Here is a 21,055-nt window from a genome sequence, read left to right as displayed (position 1 = left end):
GCAGGAAGCCATAGACCAGAGGGAAATAATAATATTCACCCTGTTCCCTTACAGCTGGCCCAGATACTTCCGACAGAAGAGAACTTTCTCCTGTGTTTCCGGCAGTGTGTACGTTCCAGTGCGGAGTTTATGGAGGTATGAAAAGTTGGAGCTGGGGTGGGGGACTGCACTGGAGTCCAGATCAAACTCAGGCCTAAACGCTAACAACACTGAGAACGGCCGTCAGTGGGAGTAGTCCAGAGTGAGGAACTTTCCACACTTCAGCATCAATTGACATTCATTTTCAAACTCATTCACTGTTTTGGGGTTCAGTTTGATCTTGGGAGTTCATTTTGAAAATACCTGTGACCACCACCATTCAGATGGACAAGAGCATCATTACCTTCAGGTTTCCCACCAAGTCACAAACCATCCTGACTTATATATATGTCACTGTTCCTTCACTAGGTCACAATCCTGGAACTCTCTCCCTAACAGCGCTGTGGGTGCACCTACATCACATACAAACATACTGGTGAACATACGAATTAGGAGCAGGAGTAGGCCACTCGGCCCTTCGAACCTGCTCCACCATTCAATACGATCATGGCTGACCTGAGTGTGACCTCAACTCCACACTCCGCCAACCCGCAATAACATGGCCTGCAGTGGCTTAAGGTAGCTCACCACCACCTTGTCAGGGTCATTTCAGAATGACTATTAAGTCCCAGTCTTGCTAGCAATGCTCATTTCCTGAGAGTGAATTAACTAAATTATCCATTCAATTGGGATATTTTTTAACAAGGAGGGTTCCTCTTCCCAGGAGGAATGAACCTCACAACGATTTCATTCACTTGCAAGCAGCCAGGGAGCCTCTATTTGTTGGAACACGCTCCTTGGCGACTTGGAACCTTTGGTCCTCTCTGAGGGTCCAGCTGGCCCACTGCATAGCCAAAAATGGGGGAGGAACTTCCCCATTGTTTACTCTGGGAAACCACCAAGGACATTCCAGGTGGGGGTACATAGATTAATCTCCTCCTCTGCCAAGAAGTGTAGAATAGGGGTGGAGGATGGTGGCATGAGCAGGGCGAAAAGGAACTGGAACCCCAACACAATAATTACCCATCAGCGAGCAATGAGAGGTTTTGGTGGAGACCAGAGCTAAACTGAGCAACTTGTAGAATGGGGAAAATCTCCAGGGGCAGAATTTTCGGGTGGGCAGGCAGCGGTGAGTGATGGGCCCAGGAGTAGCCGGGGAACAGACCGCCAACCACGATCGGCCCCTCAACCTCGACTTCACGCTGCTGGCCAATTATCGGCCAGCCAAGGTGAAGCACGCGCTGGGAGGCTCAGCGCTGCAGGGGTGGGGGCAGGAGGAGGGCGAGCGCTGACGTCAGCGCGGGCTTGGCGGAGCGCGGAAGGAAAGTCCCCCGAAGTCAGAGAGCTACCTCAGGGAGCTGACGAATTTAAAATCAATAAAAACAGAATGTAAAATCGGGAAAAAATGTCCACCCATCAGAATGAGATACCTCAACATAAGGATGATGAAAGTTTTTTCAAAGCATTTTAAGTTTTTTAAAATTAATCACTGAAACCTCATCCCACCCTTCGATGAGGTTTCCTCAAAAATGCAAAGTCCGCCTGGCCGATTTGCCTGCCCGCCAACCGTGACATTGGACGGGCAGCGAAAAATCCCTGTCAATTGCTACTTTAATGGCCTTAATAGGCCTCTTAATTGTTAGTGGGCGCGCTGCCAACTCTCACGCACACCCGCCGACCAAAATATCAGGTGAGTGCACAATGTTGTCAGGACGCTCGCCTGATGTCATCATTTCACGTTTGAGCACACGCCCGCACACCAAGCGGAAAATATTATCCCAGATACCCCATGATAAAACTTAATGAACTGGGGGGCCCTAAGCAGGGAAACTGGTAGTGTGCTAACTGAATCAGTGCTCAACAGCTTCCCATTTCTGGGAAGAGTGTGGGGAGATTAATCCCAGGTTCCAGTGAGATCAACGAGCAGTTTATTGAACTGCTAAACCTTGCTGTATCCCGCAGAGTCCCAAACCATTGCCCAGACCAACATGTCACCTGCCAACTTCACCCTTTCCCAATTTTCACAAGGCAAAAGGTTGGACTTCCCAATGCCGGGATTGTCCGGTCCCGCCAAAAGTCAATGGAGTTTTGGCTGGGCCGCCGAACCTCCCGGGGCGGGTCCCACCACAACAAGACCAGAAAACCCTGGCCAAAGTTTCTAGACTCCCCAGTCTCAGCCAAGGTCGCAGTAAAAATTCCCCTCATGTGGAAAAGCTGCTGGGTCTGCCAGGCAATTAACTTTATAAACAATTTTACTCAGAACCAGAAAAGGAGTGAGAGAGAGAGAAAGGTGAAAAAAAGGGGGGGATAGAATAATCCGAAAATGGAGGAAGAGAAAAGCAAATAGAAAATGGAGAGAAATAATTGGATAAATATAGAATGAGACAGAGAGGGAGACCAGAAAGGGGATGGAGAAAGGGAGGGAACAAGAATATGAAGGATGAGAGAGAGGAAACCAATTAAAAGAGGGAGCGAGAAATAGGAGAAAAAAGGAAGTGGTTTGGTTTCCACTATGAATACTATTTGGGTCTCTCTCCGGGTAACTTGTGGCCTGTTCTGGATTGGGAAGGTTTCCCAATACTTATGAGTGACTTAGGTCTAACTCGGGTACCCTATGTGTACCCTAAGCTGCTAGGTAAGTACACCTCTTTCTTGTATAGACTATTCCATCTTCTCTTCCCAGTCTCTTGCACATGAGCACTGATGTCACTGTCACATCATGATACAGATCACTATCTCATTGCCATAACTATTACCCATTATTTTACATCTCCCCCCCCCACCCCCCGCAAGCATAGTCCCAATTTCTTTAGTAACTATTTTCAACTATTTCCTTAAACTACTTTCATGCCCACCATCTCCCCACAAAGCCCAAACTACCCAGGTTAAGCCTTGCGGTGCCTTCACAGCTCCCCTGATCTTGTTCCTGTCATTGTTGATCTTCATATCATCCCAGAGCTTGTGATATTCAAACTCATTCGCCCTTGCAGCCTGTAACAATGTTCGAACGTTTCTGTTTCTGTTTCTCCTCAATGTTCCAAAGGGAGTTTGATCGAGGTAGGAACTTGGTTGGTCTACTTGTTCATGGACTGTGTCTTCAGACTCAATGCACATCACTACCTCATTACCATAACTACTAACCCATTATTCTACAGACAGGGACAGCAAAAAGAGAGAAGGAGCCAGAAAAGGAAGGGGAGAGAGAAAATAAACTGGATAGATAAATGATGAAGAGGAGATAGAGAAATAAGAATGAGATAGAGAGAAGATGGGAGAGAGATAACCAGGAAAGAGGAAGAGAGGACAAGAAAAAAGGGGGGAAATGAGAGAGAAACCAGAAAAAGGAAGAAGGGAGAGGGCAAGAAACCAGAAAAAAGGAGAGACAGAATGAGAGCCAGACGAGGACTGAGAGAGATAGAACCATGAAAAGGAGAGAGAATGCCAGAGTAAGGTAGAACCAGAAAACGAGGCAGAGAATGCGAGGGAACCAATAAAACAAGACAGACCAAAAGAAAGTAAAGAGAATGAATCAGAAAAAGGAAGAAGTGAGAACACATAGAGGAGTGAACCAGAAAAACAAATATGGAGAGAGAATGAGAGAGAGCGACAGTAAGAGGAGGAAGGGAGAGAGAGAGAGAACCAGTAAAAGGAGAGAGGGAGAGAGAGAGAACCAGTAAGAGGAGAGAGGGAGAGAGAGAGAACCAGTAAGAGGAGAGATGGAGAGAGACAGAGAGAACCAGTAAGAGAGAGAAAGAGAGCCAGTAAGAAAACAGGGGGAGAGAAAGAGAGAACCAGTAAGAAGAGAGAGAGAGAGAGAACCAGTAAGAGGAGGGGGAGAGAGAGAGAGAGAGGGAACCAATAAGAAGAGAGAGGGAGAGGGAGCGAGAATTAGTAAGAGGAGAGAGAAAATCAGTAAGAGGAGAGAGAGAGAGAACCAGTACGAGGAGAAGGAGAGAGAGAGGGAGAATTAGAGTTATAGAGTTATACAGCACCAAAGCAAGTCCTTCGGCCCATTGTGTCTGTGCCGGCCATCAAGTCTCCTGGGTACGATAGTGGAGGTAAAATGTTTGAATTCATCCCTTCCAGTCGGAATGTAAGAGCTTTCTTTCTGGGCGGATATCCTGAATCATATAAAGAACACTGCTGACCTCTAGTGGAAGGGAAAATGATGCTGCACCTCATCGCTCTGCGGAATTTAACAACCTGTCTGCTCTTTAAAAAATATTACATAGTTTTTCCTCTTCTAATCAATAATCTGATTGCACCATGGATCCGTGCCATCTTCTAGTGATTTGATTGGTCCATGGGAATCAGATACAGCATAGCTCTCACAAGCTTTCATTCTTTCTAATTTGGTATTTACTGTTTTAGTAAAATTTCCACATTTTACCCTTTCATGGGATGTGGGCATCACTGGCAAGGCCAGCATTTGTTGACCATCCTTAACTGACTGGTTTGCTTGGCCATTTCAAAGGGCAGTTTAGAGTCAATCACATTGCTGTGGGTCTGGAGTCACATGGAAGTCAGACTGGGTAAGGATGGCAGATTTAGTGAGCCAGATGTTTTATTTTATGACAATCAACAATCACTTCCTGGTCATCATTTCTGAGGCTAACTCTATAGCTGGTGGGATTTGAACCCATGTCCCCAGAGTATTAGCTCATGTTGCTGGATTACTAATCCAGCAACATTACCACTACGCCACTGTCTCTGCTTTATGTGACTCCGTAGCCATCCAAATGTTTTCCTTTCCACTCATGTGCTTGCCATAATACCCTCAGTGTTACACTTGGCTCACCCTTCCACTGTCAGCCATTGCAGACCTAAGCCTGACCCAGTGTCCTGCCTCGCTGCTCACACTCTGATCTCAAATACTCCAACAGGTGACTCCTGTCTGCAGCCTCCTCCTTTCTCTTTGAAGATCGGATCAATGTCCAGCCCAGCCAGAATTCACTTAGGGCTCAGGCCTCTGTATCAATCCCAGAACTAGCGGAAAGTCCAACATCCCCACACCAAGCATTCCACATGGTGATAGAGAAAGAATACTGCAAATACTCAGTGGATCAGGCAGCATCTGTGGAGAGAAACATTTCGGGCCGAGTGACTTTTCATCAGACCTAGCCTTGGCAGTGACCCCAGCATCCTCAGAAGGAATCATTTGTTTTCAAAATTTTACTTCTCTCTCGATCCTCATTTTCTTCTTTCTCTGTCTGCCCTGTGAGGTACGAGGTGATGGATTTTATGGTTTGGTGTTGTTCAATTTGGAGTGGAAAGAGATATGGTCTTAATGTCTCCCTTCGTAGCTCCTTTCCCCTATCACTTGCACATCCCCCACGCACTTTCTCCCACCCTGTTTCCCGCCCGCACCACCTCCATTCACTTTCCCGCCCTCACCACTGTCCATTCCCTTTCCCGCCCTCACCACTGTCCATTCCCTTTACCGCCCTCACCACTGTCCATTCCCTTTCCCGTCCTCACCACTATCTATTCCCTTTCCCACCCTCAACACCTCAATTCCCTTTCCCGCCCTCACCACTGTCCATTCCCTTTCCCGCCCTCACCACTGTCCATTCCCTTTCCCGCCTTCACCACTGTCCATTCCCTTTCCCACCCTCAACACCTCAATTCCCTTTCCCGCCCTCACCACTGTCCATTCCCTTTCCCGCCTTCACCACTATCCATTCCCTTTCCCACCCTCACCACTGACCATTCCCTTTCCCGCCCTCACCACTGTCCATTCCCTTTCCCGCCTTCACCACTGTCCATTCCCTTTCCCACCCTCAACACCTCAATTCCTTTTCCCACCCTCACCATGGTCCATTCCCTTTCCCGCCTTCACCACTGTCCATTCCCTTTCCCGCCTTCACCACTGTCCATTCCCTTTCCCACCCTCAACACCTCAATTCTCTTTCCCGCCCTCACCACTATCCATTCCCTTTCCCACCCTCACCACTGTCCATTCCCTTTCCCACCCTCACCACTGACCATTCCCTTTCCCACCCTCACCACTGTCTATTCCCTTTCCCACCCTCAGCACTGTCCATTCCCTTTCCCACACTCACCACTCTCCATTCCCTTTCCCACCCTCACCACTGTCCATTCCCTTTCCCACCCTCACCACTGTCCATTCCCTTTCCCGCCCTCACCACCTCCATTTCCTTTCCCGCCTTCACCACTGTCCATTCCCTTTCCCACCCTCACCACTGTCCATTCCCTTTCCCACCCTCACCACTGTCCATTCCCTTTCCCACCCTCACCACCTCCATTCCCTTTCCCGCCCTCACCACTGTCCATTCCCTTTCCCGCCCTCACCACTGTCCATTCCCTTTCCCACCCTCACCACTGTCCATTCCCTTTCCCACCTTCACCACTGCCCACTCCCTTTCCCACCCTCACCACTGTCCATTCCCTTTCCCGCCCTCACCACTGTCCACTCCCTTTCCTGCCCTCACCACTGTCCATTCCCTTTCCCGCCCTCACCACTGTCCATTCCCTTTCCCACCTTCACTACTGTCCATTCCCTTTCCCACCCTCAACACCTCAATTCCCTTTCCCGCCCTCACCACTGTCCATTCCCTTTACCACCCTCACCACTGTCCATTCCCTTTACCACCCTCACCACTGTCCATTCCCTTTCCCGCCCTCACCACTGTCCATTCCCTTTCCCACCCTCACCACTGTCTATTCCATTCCCGCCCTCACCACTGACCATTCCCTTTCCCGCCTCACCACTATCCATTCCCTTTCCCGCCCTCACCACTGTCCATTCCCTTTCCCGCCCTCACCACTATCCATTCCCTTTCCCGCCCTCACCACTGTCCATTCCCTTTCCCACCCTCACTACTGTCCATTCCCTTTCCCACCCTCAACACCTCAATTCCCTTTCCCGCCCTCACCACTGTCCATTCCCTTTCACGCCCTCACCACCCACCATTCCCTTTACCACCCTCACCACTGTCCATTCCCTTTCCCGCCCTCACCACTGTCCATTCCCTTTCCCACCCTCACCACTGTCTATTCCATTCCCGCCCTTACCACTGTCCATTCCCTTTCCCACCCTCACCACTGTCCATTCCCTTTCCCACCCTCACCACTGTCCATTCCCTTTCCCACCACCTCCTCATTCCCATCATGTCCCTTATCCTTTTCCTCCTTGTTCAATTCACCCAATCTTTCTAATTTCCCCTCCTGTTTGTTCTACTGTCACTCATTTCCACCCAGTCTCCCCTAGGACTGAGGGGCCAGAATTCCCATAAGCTTAAGCTGTTTTCCTTCTCTCCTCCTCCTTGTATTTTTCCTCCCTATCAGTCTCCCTTGGGAAGTTTTAATGGCTAAGCAAATTCAACTCTGGTTAGAATGAAGGGGATTTGCTCTTTTCACTGTGTTTTTCTTTTTATCTCTGCCCTAGTGCCAGATGTGTTAGAAATAATGGACTCAGATCCACAGATGCGAGCCATTTGCCTTGATCTTTTCTAACAGACAATTTGAGGGAGTTAGTTGGATTCAAAATCCAATGGTATGTTTTTTAATTGAAGTAACGTTAATGAAGAAAGCACAATCACTATTTCTTGATCCCCTTCTCCTCTCCCCTCTCTCGCTCTCTCTCTCTCAGCTGATCACCTTCTGTATTTCTCTCTGTCTCTACCATGCCCAACACCCTGTACAGAACACAAAAACAAAAGCTATCACAGGTGTTTTTTTGAGAGAACGGTATTTTACTTCATTAAAGCCCCAGAAATCTGCTGTCTTTTCCAAAATTATTTGAAGAAAAGATGCCAAGCAGAAAGTGCTAGGAGGTTAAGAAAATATCCTTTCACTACAACTGACTGAATAATGCTGATGCATAGAATCATAGAATCTTACTGAGGGAAGCCATTCAGTCCATCACACCTGCGCTGGCTCTTTGGAAAAGCTGTCCAATTTAGTTCCACATTTTTTTCCCATAATCCTGCAAATTAATTATCTTCAAATATATGTTTATTGGCCATTTGAAAGATCCTATGTTATCTGACTCCAACACCCCTTCAGACATTGCATTCCAGATCATAACAACTGTCTGTGTGGAAAAAAATGCATCTCCAGTCCCCTCTCTAGTCCTTTCAGCCAATTATTTTAAATCTGTGACCTCTGGCACCCAACCCACTTGCCAGAGGAAAGTTTCTCCCTATTTGCTCTCAGAGTTTTGAACATCAGGTCTCCTTTTAACCTTCTCTGCTCTGAGGCAAACAGTGTCAGCTTCTCCAACCTCTCCACATACCCTCCCTCGCCCCTGCTAAGATCCTGGTAAACCTCTTGGGAAATTAAGTGTGCCACACTCGCTCAGACTGCACAATCCAAATTCAATTCACAGTCTTATAGCTCTGAGCAGAACATTAAGGGGTAAAGTGGGTTTAGAAGTTGGGGACTATTTAGACCAGGGCTTAAAGATGTAAATCAGTTCCCATTTCAGTCATTTTGGTAATACAGAACTCAGAGTATTGCTGAAAAAAGACACATGTTGTTGAAGCTTTTTGTCTTGCACTCATCCGGAGAATACCAAATGTAAAGGGAACAACAATTTGTACTGTATGAGTAGAGAGTGCTGATTGGTTGGCAAGTAGACTGATTGGTGGAAGTGTTGCCAGGGAGATGCACCAGTTAACTAATGACTGACAGTTAACTTCCAAGCTTTGTTTGAATTCAAACTGGCAGGTTGCCTCTGATTGGTCAAGGCATTGCTTTTTTTTCAGCAGTAGTCAAGTTCCCATTTCAATGTCATGCATACTGTTCTAATTTTTACATTGCCATCATAAATTCCATATTTATAATAGAAACTTCCAAATTAAACTTGTCACACTGTAATAACACCCTCCCACCAGTAGTGGCATTGCAGCACTTCCACTGAGGGAAAGGTGCAATTATAGTATGACGGGCTTCCTCCTCAATCACATCCCTGCTCAAAGAGGTCATTGATGACCATGGACTTCCATTGAATTGGTCCATGATTATGCTTGGCAAAGTACTACAGTGGTTTGTCATTGCCTTCTGCAGCTTGGCTGACCAGGAAACTCTCCTGCTCTTACCGTCTGCCATCAGACGTATTGGGAGGTTTTACAGGCTGATAATTGACCAATTAGGCACATTATGAACACACATTCCATGGCCATGGTGTCCTGGAGTGGGACCTGAACCCAGAACTTCTGGTCCAGAGATAGGGGCACTCCTCACTGTGCCACAAGACCTTCGTCCAAGACAGACTTACATAGACAATACCATTATTAATAGTTGTTTGGTAGTACTGAAAAAAGAGGCATGTCTAAGCTTTTCATCTTGCACTCATCAGGACACTCGCAAGAATACCAATATAAGGGGAAAATTTGAACAGCAGGTGAAGCTAGCTGTTTCACCCTGCTACTATGCAAGTAGTAACATGAGTCATATTCGCCAATAACAGGATGCTGCTGTCAGGTCAAAAAGATGTTCTGCCTATCACACAAATGAGTAATGTGGTACATGAATTTCAGTACCAATGTGATGGTAGGTATGTAGGCCGTACATCCCAAAGACTAGCAGATTGTATCAAACTACATGTCCCAGCTGCTGTTTGCAACGGGCAAGGCACAGACTGTACTCAGCTAGCCCATGCTTGCAAAATTCAAAACACAATGTCCAACATTAAATGTGATGCCGCGATTGGATAGCATTTGCTAAATAATCATCAGTGTGCTAAGAATTATGCTGACAACCAATTTAAGATTGTTCGTCAGGCTCGCAGTGTGGCGTGTTTGCTTGTACTGGAAGCTGCGTACATTAATACACAGGGCCCTGTCCTTGCAGACAGAAAGAACATGTACACACATTGCACCTGTTTCAGCTAAACAAAATAAGTAACAGCCATTCGCTAACTCATTCCTCAGGGCAATGCCTTGACCAATCAGGGTCAAGCTGCCTGGTTTAAATTTCAAACAATGCTTGGCAGCTAACTGTCAGTCACCATCAGTGCTGCATTTTCCATGGCAATGCAACCTGCCTTCCAATCAGCACTCTCTTCACATAGAGTATAAATTGTTGTTTTCCTCTTATATTGGTATTCTTGCGAAGTGTCCTGATGAGTGTAAGACAAAAAGCTTCAACATGTCTCTTTTTTCAGCAATATCATTATAAAGAAGAAAATAAGAATTTCTACTGACAATGTTGACAGAAAGTTTGCACAAACATTATATTTTAATATATCATATTTTGTATTAAATTTGCTCCAAATGCCACATTCTCCTTATTTGGGTGTCACCTTATCTCCAGGTGGCCCCTATTATTAAGTGAGCAGCTACTCGCAATCATGTCACATCTGCTGCTGCACCTCTACCACTGGACAGAGCTCCAGTTCCTCATCACCAAACACTATTATCCCAGACAGACCCAGAATCATCAGAGCTCCAGGGAAATAAAAGAAAGACTTGCATTTACATAGCGCCTTTCATGACCACACCTTGTCCCAAAGCACTTTACCGCCAAATAAGTACTTTTGAGGTGCAGTCACTGTTGTCGTGTAAGAAACACTGCTGCCAATTCATGCGCAGCAATTTACACACACCTTGCTAACAGCACTATGGGTGTACCTACACCACATGGACTGCAGCAGTTCAAGATGGTAGCTCACTACCACCTTCTCAAGGGCAATTAGGGATGGTCAATAAATGCTGGCCCAGCCAGCGATGCCCACATCCCATGAATGAATAAAAAAAACGCAAGCTTCCACAAAGAACAATGCGATAATGACCAGATAATATGTTTTGTGATATTGATTGAGGGATAAATATTGGATAGGACACCAGGGGATAACTCCCCTGCTCTTGTAGGAACATAGATATGGAGGAACAGGAGCAGGCCATTCTGCCTGTCCAGCTTGCTCCACTCTTTCAATTAGATCATGACTGATCATCTACGTCAACGCCCCTTTCCTGCGTAATCCCATATCCCTGGAGGTCATTAGTATCCAGGAATCTGTCAATTTCTGTTTTGAACATTCCCAAATACTGAGTTTCCACAGCCCTCTGGGGTAGAGAATTCAAAAGATTCACCACCTTCTGGGTGAAGAAATTCCTCCTCATCTCAGTCTAATTTTTTTAAAATTCATTTTACGAGATGTGAGCATCGCTGGCTAGGCCAGCATTTATTACCCATCCCCAATTGCCCTTGAGAAGGTGGTAGTGAGCTGCCTTCTTGAACCGCTGCAGTCCATGTGATGTAGGTACACCCACAGTGCTGTTAGAGAGGGAGTTCCAGGATTTCGGCCCAGCGACAATGAAGGAACGGCGATATATTTCCAAATCAGGACGGTGAGTGACTTGGAGGGGAACTTCCAGGTGGTGGTGTTCTCATCTATCTGCTGCCCTTGTCCTTCTAGACGGTAGTGGTCGTGGGTTTGGATGGTGATATCTAAGGATCCTACCTCTTATTCTGAGACTGTGTCACCTGGTTCTAGACCCATCAATGGTGACTCAAAATGGTGTAATGGAATCTTTTACATCCGCCTGAGAGGGCAGACAGGGCCTGGGTTTAATGCCTCATCTGAAAGACAGCACCTCTGATAGTGCAGCACTCCCTCAGTACTGCAATGGAGTGTCAGCCTGGATTATGCACTGAAGTCTCTGGAGTGTGGCTTGAACTTTCTGCCCTAAAGGCATGAGTGTTGCCACCTTGCCACAGAAGGCACCTGTCTAGATAGTTTTTAGAGAAGGAGCAATGTTGAAGGAGGTGAGGAGTGAGCAGGAGAGCAGGACTAAAATAGGTGGCTCATTTGCAGAGAACCCTCAACATCGAGTTGATTGTCCGAAACTGTCTATGCTGAAACGTTCCATGATGCCCTGGTTAGATAATTCTATCAGCACCGTGTCCAATTATCCCAAACCATATCCTTTTGTTTTCCAGACCTGGAGGAAATATGACGCAGACTGCAGTGGATACATCGAGGCAAATGAACTGAAGGTGCCTGCAATTTTATATTGTAATACTACAGTAAATGTCCAATCATCGAGCATGCATTAACTCACAGAGGAGGCTTAATATAAAAATCTGTTTCTCTTGCAACGTTTCATATCCTGAAGTTCAAATTCTCATTCAATATCTAAAAGGGTTAAAGAGCATCTATTGGTAAGGAAGGAACGACTTGCTATTTTCTCCCACTGTTTCACATCCCAGAGACAACGCCAAGTGCTTCTGATTCAATGGGGTAGATTTTCACTTTCAACCCCTGGGTGGGAGGTGTTCAAGCGCTTTAATCACCCTCCCATTATAGACCCTGACCGCATTTCATTCCATCGATTTTAGAATGTATCACTGTTTGATTATAATGTGATGTGTTTTACCCCCACAAGGTTCTGCCTATCATTGATTCTGTCTGCTGTAGTATGTGATTAAAGGGTACTGGACAAGCATCTCACATTGTGAGTTCAAATCCAACCACAAAGACTCGTGAATTTAGTTCCATAAATCCATTTTTTTGGAGGGGCTCGCAACAAGAAACAACCATGAAACCTGTAAAATGGTCATAAAAACCCAACACTGATGTCCTTCAAGGAGGGTAAGCCTAAGTGGTGAGGGTACCCCTACCTAATTGGTCCATCCATCGCTCCAGTCTTAGAGTATATGGTTGAATCTCATTGCCCTTAGTAATAGCCTAGCAAACTCGAAATGAGAACAAAACTCTGCAACAGACAGCTGCCCATATTCATTCCCGAAATAAAGGAGTGCATTCAGTTCATTGTCAACACTGGAGTATCAGACTTTGTGAACTGAGCTGGCAAATCACAGGCCCCTTTTGATACCCTAATGAGGCAAGGAGTGTGTCAATATTGAAGAGAAAATTTGTACTAGTATCAAACTGTGAGCTGAGTGGATATTTTGGTGAATCAATATCTGATTGGATATCTTGGCGATATGGTCCCTGATTGGACATCTTGGTGAGATGGTCTCTAATTGGATGGTTTGTTGAGATGGTCTCTAATTGGATGGTTTGTTGTGATGGTCCCTGATTGGATATCTTGGCGAGATGATCGCTGATTGGATAGCTTGGTGCGATGGTCCCTGATTGGATATCTTGTTAAGGTGATCTCTGATTGGCTATCTTGTTGAGATGGTCTCTGATTGGATATCTTGTTGAGATGGTCTCTGATTGGATATCTTGGTGGGGTGGTCTCTCATTGGTTATCTTGGTGAGATGGTCTCTGATTGGATATCTTGTTGAGATGGTCTCTGATTGGATATCTTGTTGAGATGGTCTCTGATTGGATATCTTGGTGAGATGGTCCCCTCTGGCCCACAAGTTGTGTGTGGAATTAAGGTGGCAGGCAGTAAATATACACTTAATTAGGTCTAGAGTTTTGCTTCTTTCTAATAACCAATATAGAATATCAAGTCTTATGTGGTTTCAGAATTGGAATTCATATACTCAGATTTATTAGAATGTTTTCAGAACAAAGACAAAGGTGGTTTCCCTTTCATGACCTTCTGGATGGAAATTGCCTTTATATGGAACTCAGAATGAAAAGTGTCTGGATAAAGTCAAGAAGGTGACCTCTCCAGTGCCCGTATTAAGTCATGTTGACCTCAACAAGGAAGCACTGTGGGAGTACCTGGAAAAGGATTGTGAACATATCCTTTGCAAGACAGTTCAGCTTCAAAATTCCAATGGGATGATTCACATTCAAGTTGCTAAAGTGCTTCTGGAAGTTTTTAAGATTGGAGAATTTTAAGTGGTAGATCTTCGGAAAGAAAATCACTGTCAATTGTGATTACTTACCGTCTGATGCCATTTTGAAGCAGTCTCTAATTGCAGCCTGACTGACTCCAGAGAATAGGGTTCTAGCAGCAAACACATTGGACTGATGTTCTTTACGAGTGGGGTAAGCCCCGTTTCTTGTTGATATGTTGGACAGAGAGCAACGATCTTACATGAACCGAAAGACTAATGAGGAGGAAGTCATGGCAATTGCCACAGCTTCAAAAACAGAGAAAGAGATGGCAATACTTACCCCTCTGTGAGTGTGGAATGGCTAAGCGAGCTACTAGACCAGTGAAGATGATGATAAACCAAGGTTTAAAACGAGGGTTGGCGCTAACCCAGAATATTGCTCATTTCAAGATTACAGGAAAACTGAATATACAGTTAGGACTGTCATTCCAGGGGGATTAAGTCATTCTGACACTCTATGAAAAAACAAAAGAAAGCAAGAATTAGAGAGAAAAAAAATGAAAGACTTGCTTTTATGTAGCGCCTTTCAGGACCTCAGGAAGTCCTAAAGTGTTTTACAGCCAATGAAGTGCTTTAGGAGTGTAGTCACTGATGTAATGTAAGAAACACAGCAGCCAACTTGCACACAGCAGGATGTCACAAACAGCAATGTGATAATGACCAGGTCATTTGTTTTAGTGATGTTAGTGTAGGGATAAATTGGGAAGGACACCAACTCAGTTGCTGTTCCTCTGAATAGTGCCACAGGATCTTTTACATGCGCATGTGAGGGTAGACACAGCTTCAGTTTAACCTCTCACCCAACAGACGAGAGAAGGGTGTAGTGCAGGGATCATTGGAGTCTCATCAGTAACCATGTGCATCTGAGAAGAGCTGGAGAAGTGATTGGCTGACCTCTGAATAAGGGCATTGCAATGTACACCAGCAATGTCAAACTAAAGAGAAAACAGGGCAGCTCATTAGGCTTCAAATATTAGAAATCCCCACTCCAGACAAAGATCACAATTTACTTTGAAGTGGATGGATGGTTATCTTGGATATTCTAACTGTTGCTGTGATCTGTTGTAAATTGAAATGAAATTGATAAGAAAAGATGAAAGTTTGTTTTACTCACCATGGCATTCTGAAGTCACATCAGAAGATAGGCCTGAGGTTAACTTGAGAATTTTCCAGGACTGTGAATTAAGTCATGTCACCAGCTCATCAAAAATGGTCACAAGGTAAGAGAGGAAAAATGTCAAAGATTTCTCTCGGGAAAACACATGAGGCATTCTTTGAATGTACCCTGCCCGTCTCAATTGGCACAATACACTGAATGAAAAAGCAGAGAGCTTATAACTTAAAACTGTTGCAGAAAAACCTGGATATGCCTCCCTTCACTAAAAAATGACTTCTAAAACTGAGGGTCCTGCTACCCTTGTCCTCCTAGGTGGTAGAGGTCACGGGTTTGGAAAGTACTGTCGAATGAGCCTTGGTGAATTCCTGCAGTGCATCTTGCAGATGGTACACACTGCTGCCACTGTGTGGTGGTGGAGAGAATCAATGTTTAAGGTGGTGGATGGGATGCCAGTCAAGCAGGCTGCTTTGTCCTTGAAGTTTTTTTGTTCATTCACAGGATGTGGCCTTCACTAGCTGGGCCAGCATTTATTGCCCATCCCTAGTTGCCCTTGAGAAGGTGGTGGTGAGCTGCCTTCTTGAACTGCTGCAGTCCATGTGGTGTAGGTACACCCACAGTTCTGTTAGGAAAGGAGTTCCAGGATTTTGACTCAGTGACAGTGAAGGAACGGTGATATATTTCTAAGTCAAGATGGTGAGTGACTTGGAGGGGAACTTCCAGGTGGTGGTGTTCCCATCTATCTGCTGCCCTTGTCCTTCTAGATGGTAGTGGTCATGGGTTCGGAAGGTGCTGCCTAAGGAGCCTTGGTGAATTCCTGCAGTGCATCTTGTAGATGGTACACACTGCTGCTACTGTGCGTCGGTGGTGGAGGGAGTGAATGTTTATGGATGGGGTGCCAATCAAGCGGATTTCTTTGTCCTGGATAGTGTCAAGCTTCTCGAGTGTTGTTGGAGCTGCACTCATCCAGGCAAGTGGGGAGTATTCCATCACATTCCTGACTTGTGCCTTGTAGATGGTGGACAGGCTTTGGGGAGTCAGGATGTGAGTTACTCACCGCAGAATTCCCAGCCTCTGACCTGCTCTTGTAGCCACAGTATTTATATGGCTAGTCCAGTTCAGTTCCTGGTCAATCATGAACCTCAAGATAAAAACAAAAAACTGCGGATGCTGGAAATCCGAAACAAAAACAGAAACAGATATACCTGGAAAAACGCAGCATCGGCGGAGAAGAGCACAGTTGACGTTTCGAGTACTCATGACCCTTCAACAGAATTAGCACATTCCTTCAGATAATATCACCACCTTCAACACCTCTTTGTTCTTTTGTCTGTGACAGCTTTTGGTTATCTCCACCCATCACTGGCTGCTTGTCCCAAACCCCTCCCCCCGCCATAAACCAGTTTATATTTCACCCCTTTCCTATTTTTACTTAGTTCTGTTGAAGGTTCATGAGTACTCGAAACGTCAACTTTGCTCTTCTCCGCCGATGCTGCCAGACCTGCTGAGTTTTTCCAGGTATTTCTGTTTATGAACCTCAAGATGTTGTTGGTGTGGGGTTCAGCGATGGTAATGTCTTTGAATGTGGAAGGGAGATTGTCAGATTCCCTCATGTTGAAGTTGATCATTGCCTGGCACTTGTGTGGCCCGAATGTTACTTGTCATTTATCAGGCCAAGCCTGCATGTTGTCCAGGTTTATGCATAGTGCAGTGTAAGTGCAGCCACCCAAGAAGCCACAAGGAATAAGGCAGTAGCCAATGCTCAGATTGCAACCAGAAATTAATCATTGTGGCAATTTCAACAGCACAATAGCAGACCATTCTTTCTAAGAGGGCTGACAGTGTTATGTAAAATCATTTAACAATGATTTTATACCCAGTGTCAGTGATTAATGAACTGTTCATACTGGAGGGAGATGTTAAATTTACTGTGCAGTTTTATAATTTTCAAGAATCTGTGAATTGCCAGGTTGAATGAGTTCTTCCAGGTTGAGATAAGGCAACTAGAGATAGATTATTTCCACTGCTTGGTGACAATGTCAGAAGAGGACAGAAATTTAAGAGCTTTAAAGAGAGAATTAAAGGGAAGTTTAGAAAATGCCGTTCAATTAAATTGTTTTTAATGACCCCACGATTTTTCTCCAGGGGAATTTTTTGCAGCCGTGTCCAGGAAAGTAATCTTTAATTCCTGGAGCTCCCAGGGCGTTCAGGGAGATATACTTCCTATATTGTGACTGTGCTGTGCAAATGCTCCATTGGTTATAAAGTGCTTTGGGGCATCCTAAGTCTGTGTAAGGCACTGCATATATATGTCTTTCTTGCTTTCTGCTGTGTCATCACAAGGTTCTGTTCCAGTGGGTGCTCTACATGACTATTCTACTCCAGTAAACCACTGCTGAAGCAGGGATAGGGTTGCTAACTGTGATTAAATGTATTCCTGGAGGTTTCATCACATCACTTGCCCTGGCCACCAGTCGGCCAATGCATCTATCCTTGTGACGTGCTGCCTCCCTACACCAGTTGGAAAGCAAAAAGACTCGTTATGACTGTCAGCCAAATAGCCTTTCCCCACTCCCAACACCCCCCCTCCCCCCCCCCACCCCCACTAGCCCCATCACCACCATTTTCAAGATTCCTATCCGGTAAAGAGAAATGTTCAAAGAAAATGACAAAAATAAAAACAATCTTTTGCAATGTCCCGATGGTTTTTCTCCAGGGTTGCACACAGCAATGTCCTGGAGATCGATCTTCAATTCCTGGAGGCTCCAGGCCAATCCTGGAGAGTTGGCAGCCCGAATCAGGGACCGAAAAAAAGGTCTTTTAAAATGGATTTCATTGATTGTAAACTTAAAAAAGAGAATTTAGAGGATTAGGGAAAGGAGTGGGATTAAACCAGTTGGTTCATACAGAGAAAACGATCAGCACAGGCTTGATTGGATGAAATTTCACATCAAAATTTAGCTATAAGACTGTTCCTTTCTGCCAGAAATGGTTGTGCGGTGGTCTGGAAAGCTCCAGAAATTGGTCCAACCAGAGTTGGCTATCCTACGCAAAATGTCTGCTCCTGGTGGTGAGGTTTAGCATTATGAAGGCCGCAGTGAACTACACAATGTATCTGTCACCTGTGTATCAGCGAGACTTTGACGAGGCAAAAAAATGCTCCAATTTAGAAACTACTGTGAAGTATCTAGATATTTTTCAATTGGTGGATGATCACATCCGCCCCTCCCCCGATGAAGAACCAAATAGTATTTCAAGGGATAGTTTGGAGAGGGTGGAGGGATTCTAATGAATGCTGGGTTTAGGGGAAAGGCCTCAGCAGTTCAAACACAAAAAAGAAAATGTGCTACCATCGGCTGTCTCGAGTTAGCCCCAGACAGCCATTTTGTGCAGTGACATCAGAAAATTCCATCATGATTGAGGGCAGAAGGAAAAAGACAGGCCTATGTTTCCATTGCGCATGTCACAGCCTCAAGACATCCCAAAGTGCTTTATAATGAAAAGCTTCTTAAAGTGTAGCCCCTGATGTAAAGAAAGAAGCGGGGTTGCCAACTCTCCAGATTAATCTCCTGAACACTGCTGCCAGGAAACCTGAGGGGGAAAAAAATCCTTGGGACATTAAAAACAAATGTTTTATTTTCGTTTGCTTGGTTTTATTTATCAGTTGTAAAAATAACAGGCTTGAAGAATAAATGGATAGGATGGTTGGAGGTGGGAGATCATATGGTGAAATCTCCAGGAATTTGTCCAACCAGAGTTGGCAACCCTCCATGAAATGTCTGCTCCTGGGTTGCCTCCGGCACAGAACAGTGTAGCTGGGACTAACTGAGAAGTACCAGAAAACCAACATATATGTCCCTTCATTCCTACATTACAATAGTGACTGGACTTCTTTATTGAAACATTTAGATAATCCACAGGCTGCCAATCTGCTTCACATGTGTCTCTGCATAACACAAAGCACACCAGACCAAGTGCCAATGTGATGAGTGACACAACAGATGCACAGTCACCGATTTTGCCTGTAACGCCAAGGGGAGGGAACTGGTTCTTCATGGAGAGTGAGGTGGCGACGCTCACATCCATGAAAAAATAATATATTTAAAAAAGGTTGGAGATCCCCATCACTATGGGATCAGAACCGTCTGTGGCTCAAGCACAATGTGCCAGGAATCTAAGTGCCATTGTGCTCAGTGACTGCATGCCTGATTGGCGCTACACATTCTACAGTGAGTCCTACACAAAGGTCATTCTAACCGGCCTGGTGGGTTTGGTGTTGGCTTGAGGCGGGCTTGGATTGGACGCCCATGTTACAGCCCACCTGCCTTCACACTCCATTGTTTGCAATGTAAAAGCACATTGGTGTATAATGGGTGTTAGACTGACCCAAACCAACCACACTCCCACTGGGCCAGTTAGGCTACAATTACTTTCCACACAATTCTGGGAAACATTAGCCAGTAACAATAGGCTTGTTCTAGAAATCCATAGATAAAGTACTTCTTCCCACAAAGTTCATGGTGGAAAACTGGAACTCTCTATCCCCCAAAAGCTGGGGATTAAATGACTGTAGTAAAACAGATTGAAAGAGTTTTGTTGGGCAATGATATCAAGGGTTAAGGAACTAAGGCAGGTAGAAGATACGAATTGGTCATGATCCAATTGGGTGGCAGAACAAGCTTGAGGTGCTGAATGGCCCTTTTCTGTTCCTGTGTACCTTCATGGCAAATGGTATATGCTCTGAATATCTCAACAATGCAAAGTAACCAAGCTGAACTGTTTCCTTCCACAGAGCTTCTTACTGGACTTGTTAAAGAAAGCAAACAGACACTATGACGACAAGAAGCTTCAGGAGTACACACAGACTATCGTGAGTAAAGTCTGAGCCTGGTACAGATATCACTCACACCCCCCACCCACCCCCAATCCACTCGGGTGGCATTGACCCCTGCCCTGGGCTGAGATTGCTGACCAACAGGGGTAGCCATATGGATGCCACCTTTGGGCTCAGCACAATCAGAGGTGAGCGAGCTAGCTTTCTGCTCCTGATACGCGACCCCTCATTCTGAAATGCAGGAGGAGAGGGTGGCATTCGGCTGCAGTGCTTTCCACAGGAAAACGTCATCTTAGATGAGGGTCGTTAACACTGGTGAAAATGTACACCAGTGTCAGCAGCAACTAGTGGCAGAGCTCCCCCCATCAGACACACCCCACCCCCCCATCAGACACACCCCACCCCCATCAGACAAATCCCATCCCCCCATCAGACACATCCCATCCCCACATCAGACACACCCCACCCCCATCAGACACACCCCACCCCCATCAGACACACCCCACCCCCATCAGACACACCCCACACCCATCAGACACACCCCATCCCCATCAGACACACCCCACCCCCATCAGTCACATCCCATCCCCCCATCAGACACACCCCAACCCCATCAGACACACCCAACCCCCATCAGTCACATCCCATCCCCCCATCAGACACACCCCACCCCCATCAGACTCACCCCACCCCCATCAGACACACCACACCCCCATCAGAAACACCCCACCCCCATCAGACACACCCCACCCCCATCAGACACACCCCACCCCCATCAGATACACCCCATCCCCCCATCAGACACACCCCAACTCCATCAGTTACACCACACCCCCATCAGTCACATCCCATCCCCCCATCAGACACACCCCAACCCCATCAGTCACATCCCATCCCCCCATCAGACACACCCCACCCCCATCAGACACACCCCACCCCCATCAGACACACCCCACCCCCATCTGACTCACCCAAACCCCATCAGTAGCCCTCCCCACAACAGACACATCCCAGGCCCCCATCAAACAACCCACCCCCATCAGTCGCACACGCACCCCAATCAAACACACCCCACCCCCATCAGACACACCCCACCCCCATCAGACACACCCTACCCCCATCAGACACACCCTACGCCCCATCAGACACACCTCACCCCCATCAGACACGCCCCACCATATTAGACACACCCAACCCCCATCAGACACACTCCAAACCCCATCAGACACACCCACCCCCGATCAGGCACGTCCCAGCCGGCCCATCAGACACACCTCACCCCCATCAGACACACCCCACA

General features: G+C 46.2%; 1 protein-coding gene across 1 annotated transcript in view; it reads left to right on the top strand.

Moving 5' to 3' along the window:
- calb2a (calbindin 2a) overlaps positions 1-21,055 on the top strand; it is a 66,572-nt gene that overhangs the window by 719 nt on the left and 44,798 nt on the right. The window contains exons 2-4 of the mRNA XM_078535203.1: positions 55-135; positions 11,986-12,042; positions 19,714-19,791. Of these exons, the coding sequence (XP_078391329.1) occupies positions 55-135; positions 11,986-12,042; positions 19,714-19,791 (216 nt within the window). The remainder of the gene's footprint in view (positions 1-54; positions 136-11,985; positions 12,043-19,713; positions 19,792-21,055) is intronic.

The sequence above is a fragment of the Cetorhinus maximus genome, unplaced genomic scaffold (genome assembly GCF_964194155.1).
Source record: "Cetorhinus maximus unplaced genomic scaffold, sCetMax3.hap1.1 HAP1_SCAFFOLD_325, whole genome shotgun sequence".
Lineage (NCBI taxonomy): Eukaryota > Metazoa > Chordata > Chondrichthyes > Lamniformes > Cetorhinidae > Cetorhinus > Cetorhinus maximus.
Note: the sequence above shows the minus strand (reverse complement) of the source record. Positions and strands in the feature narration are given on the sequence as shown.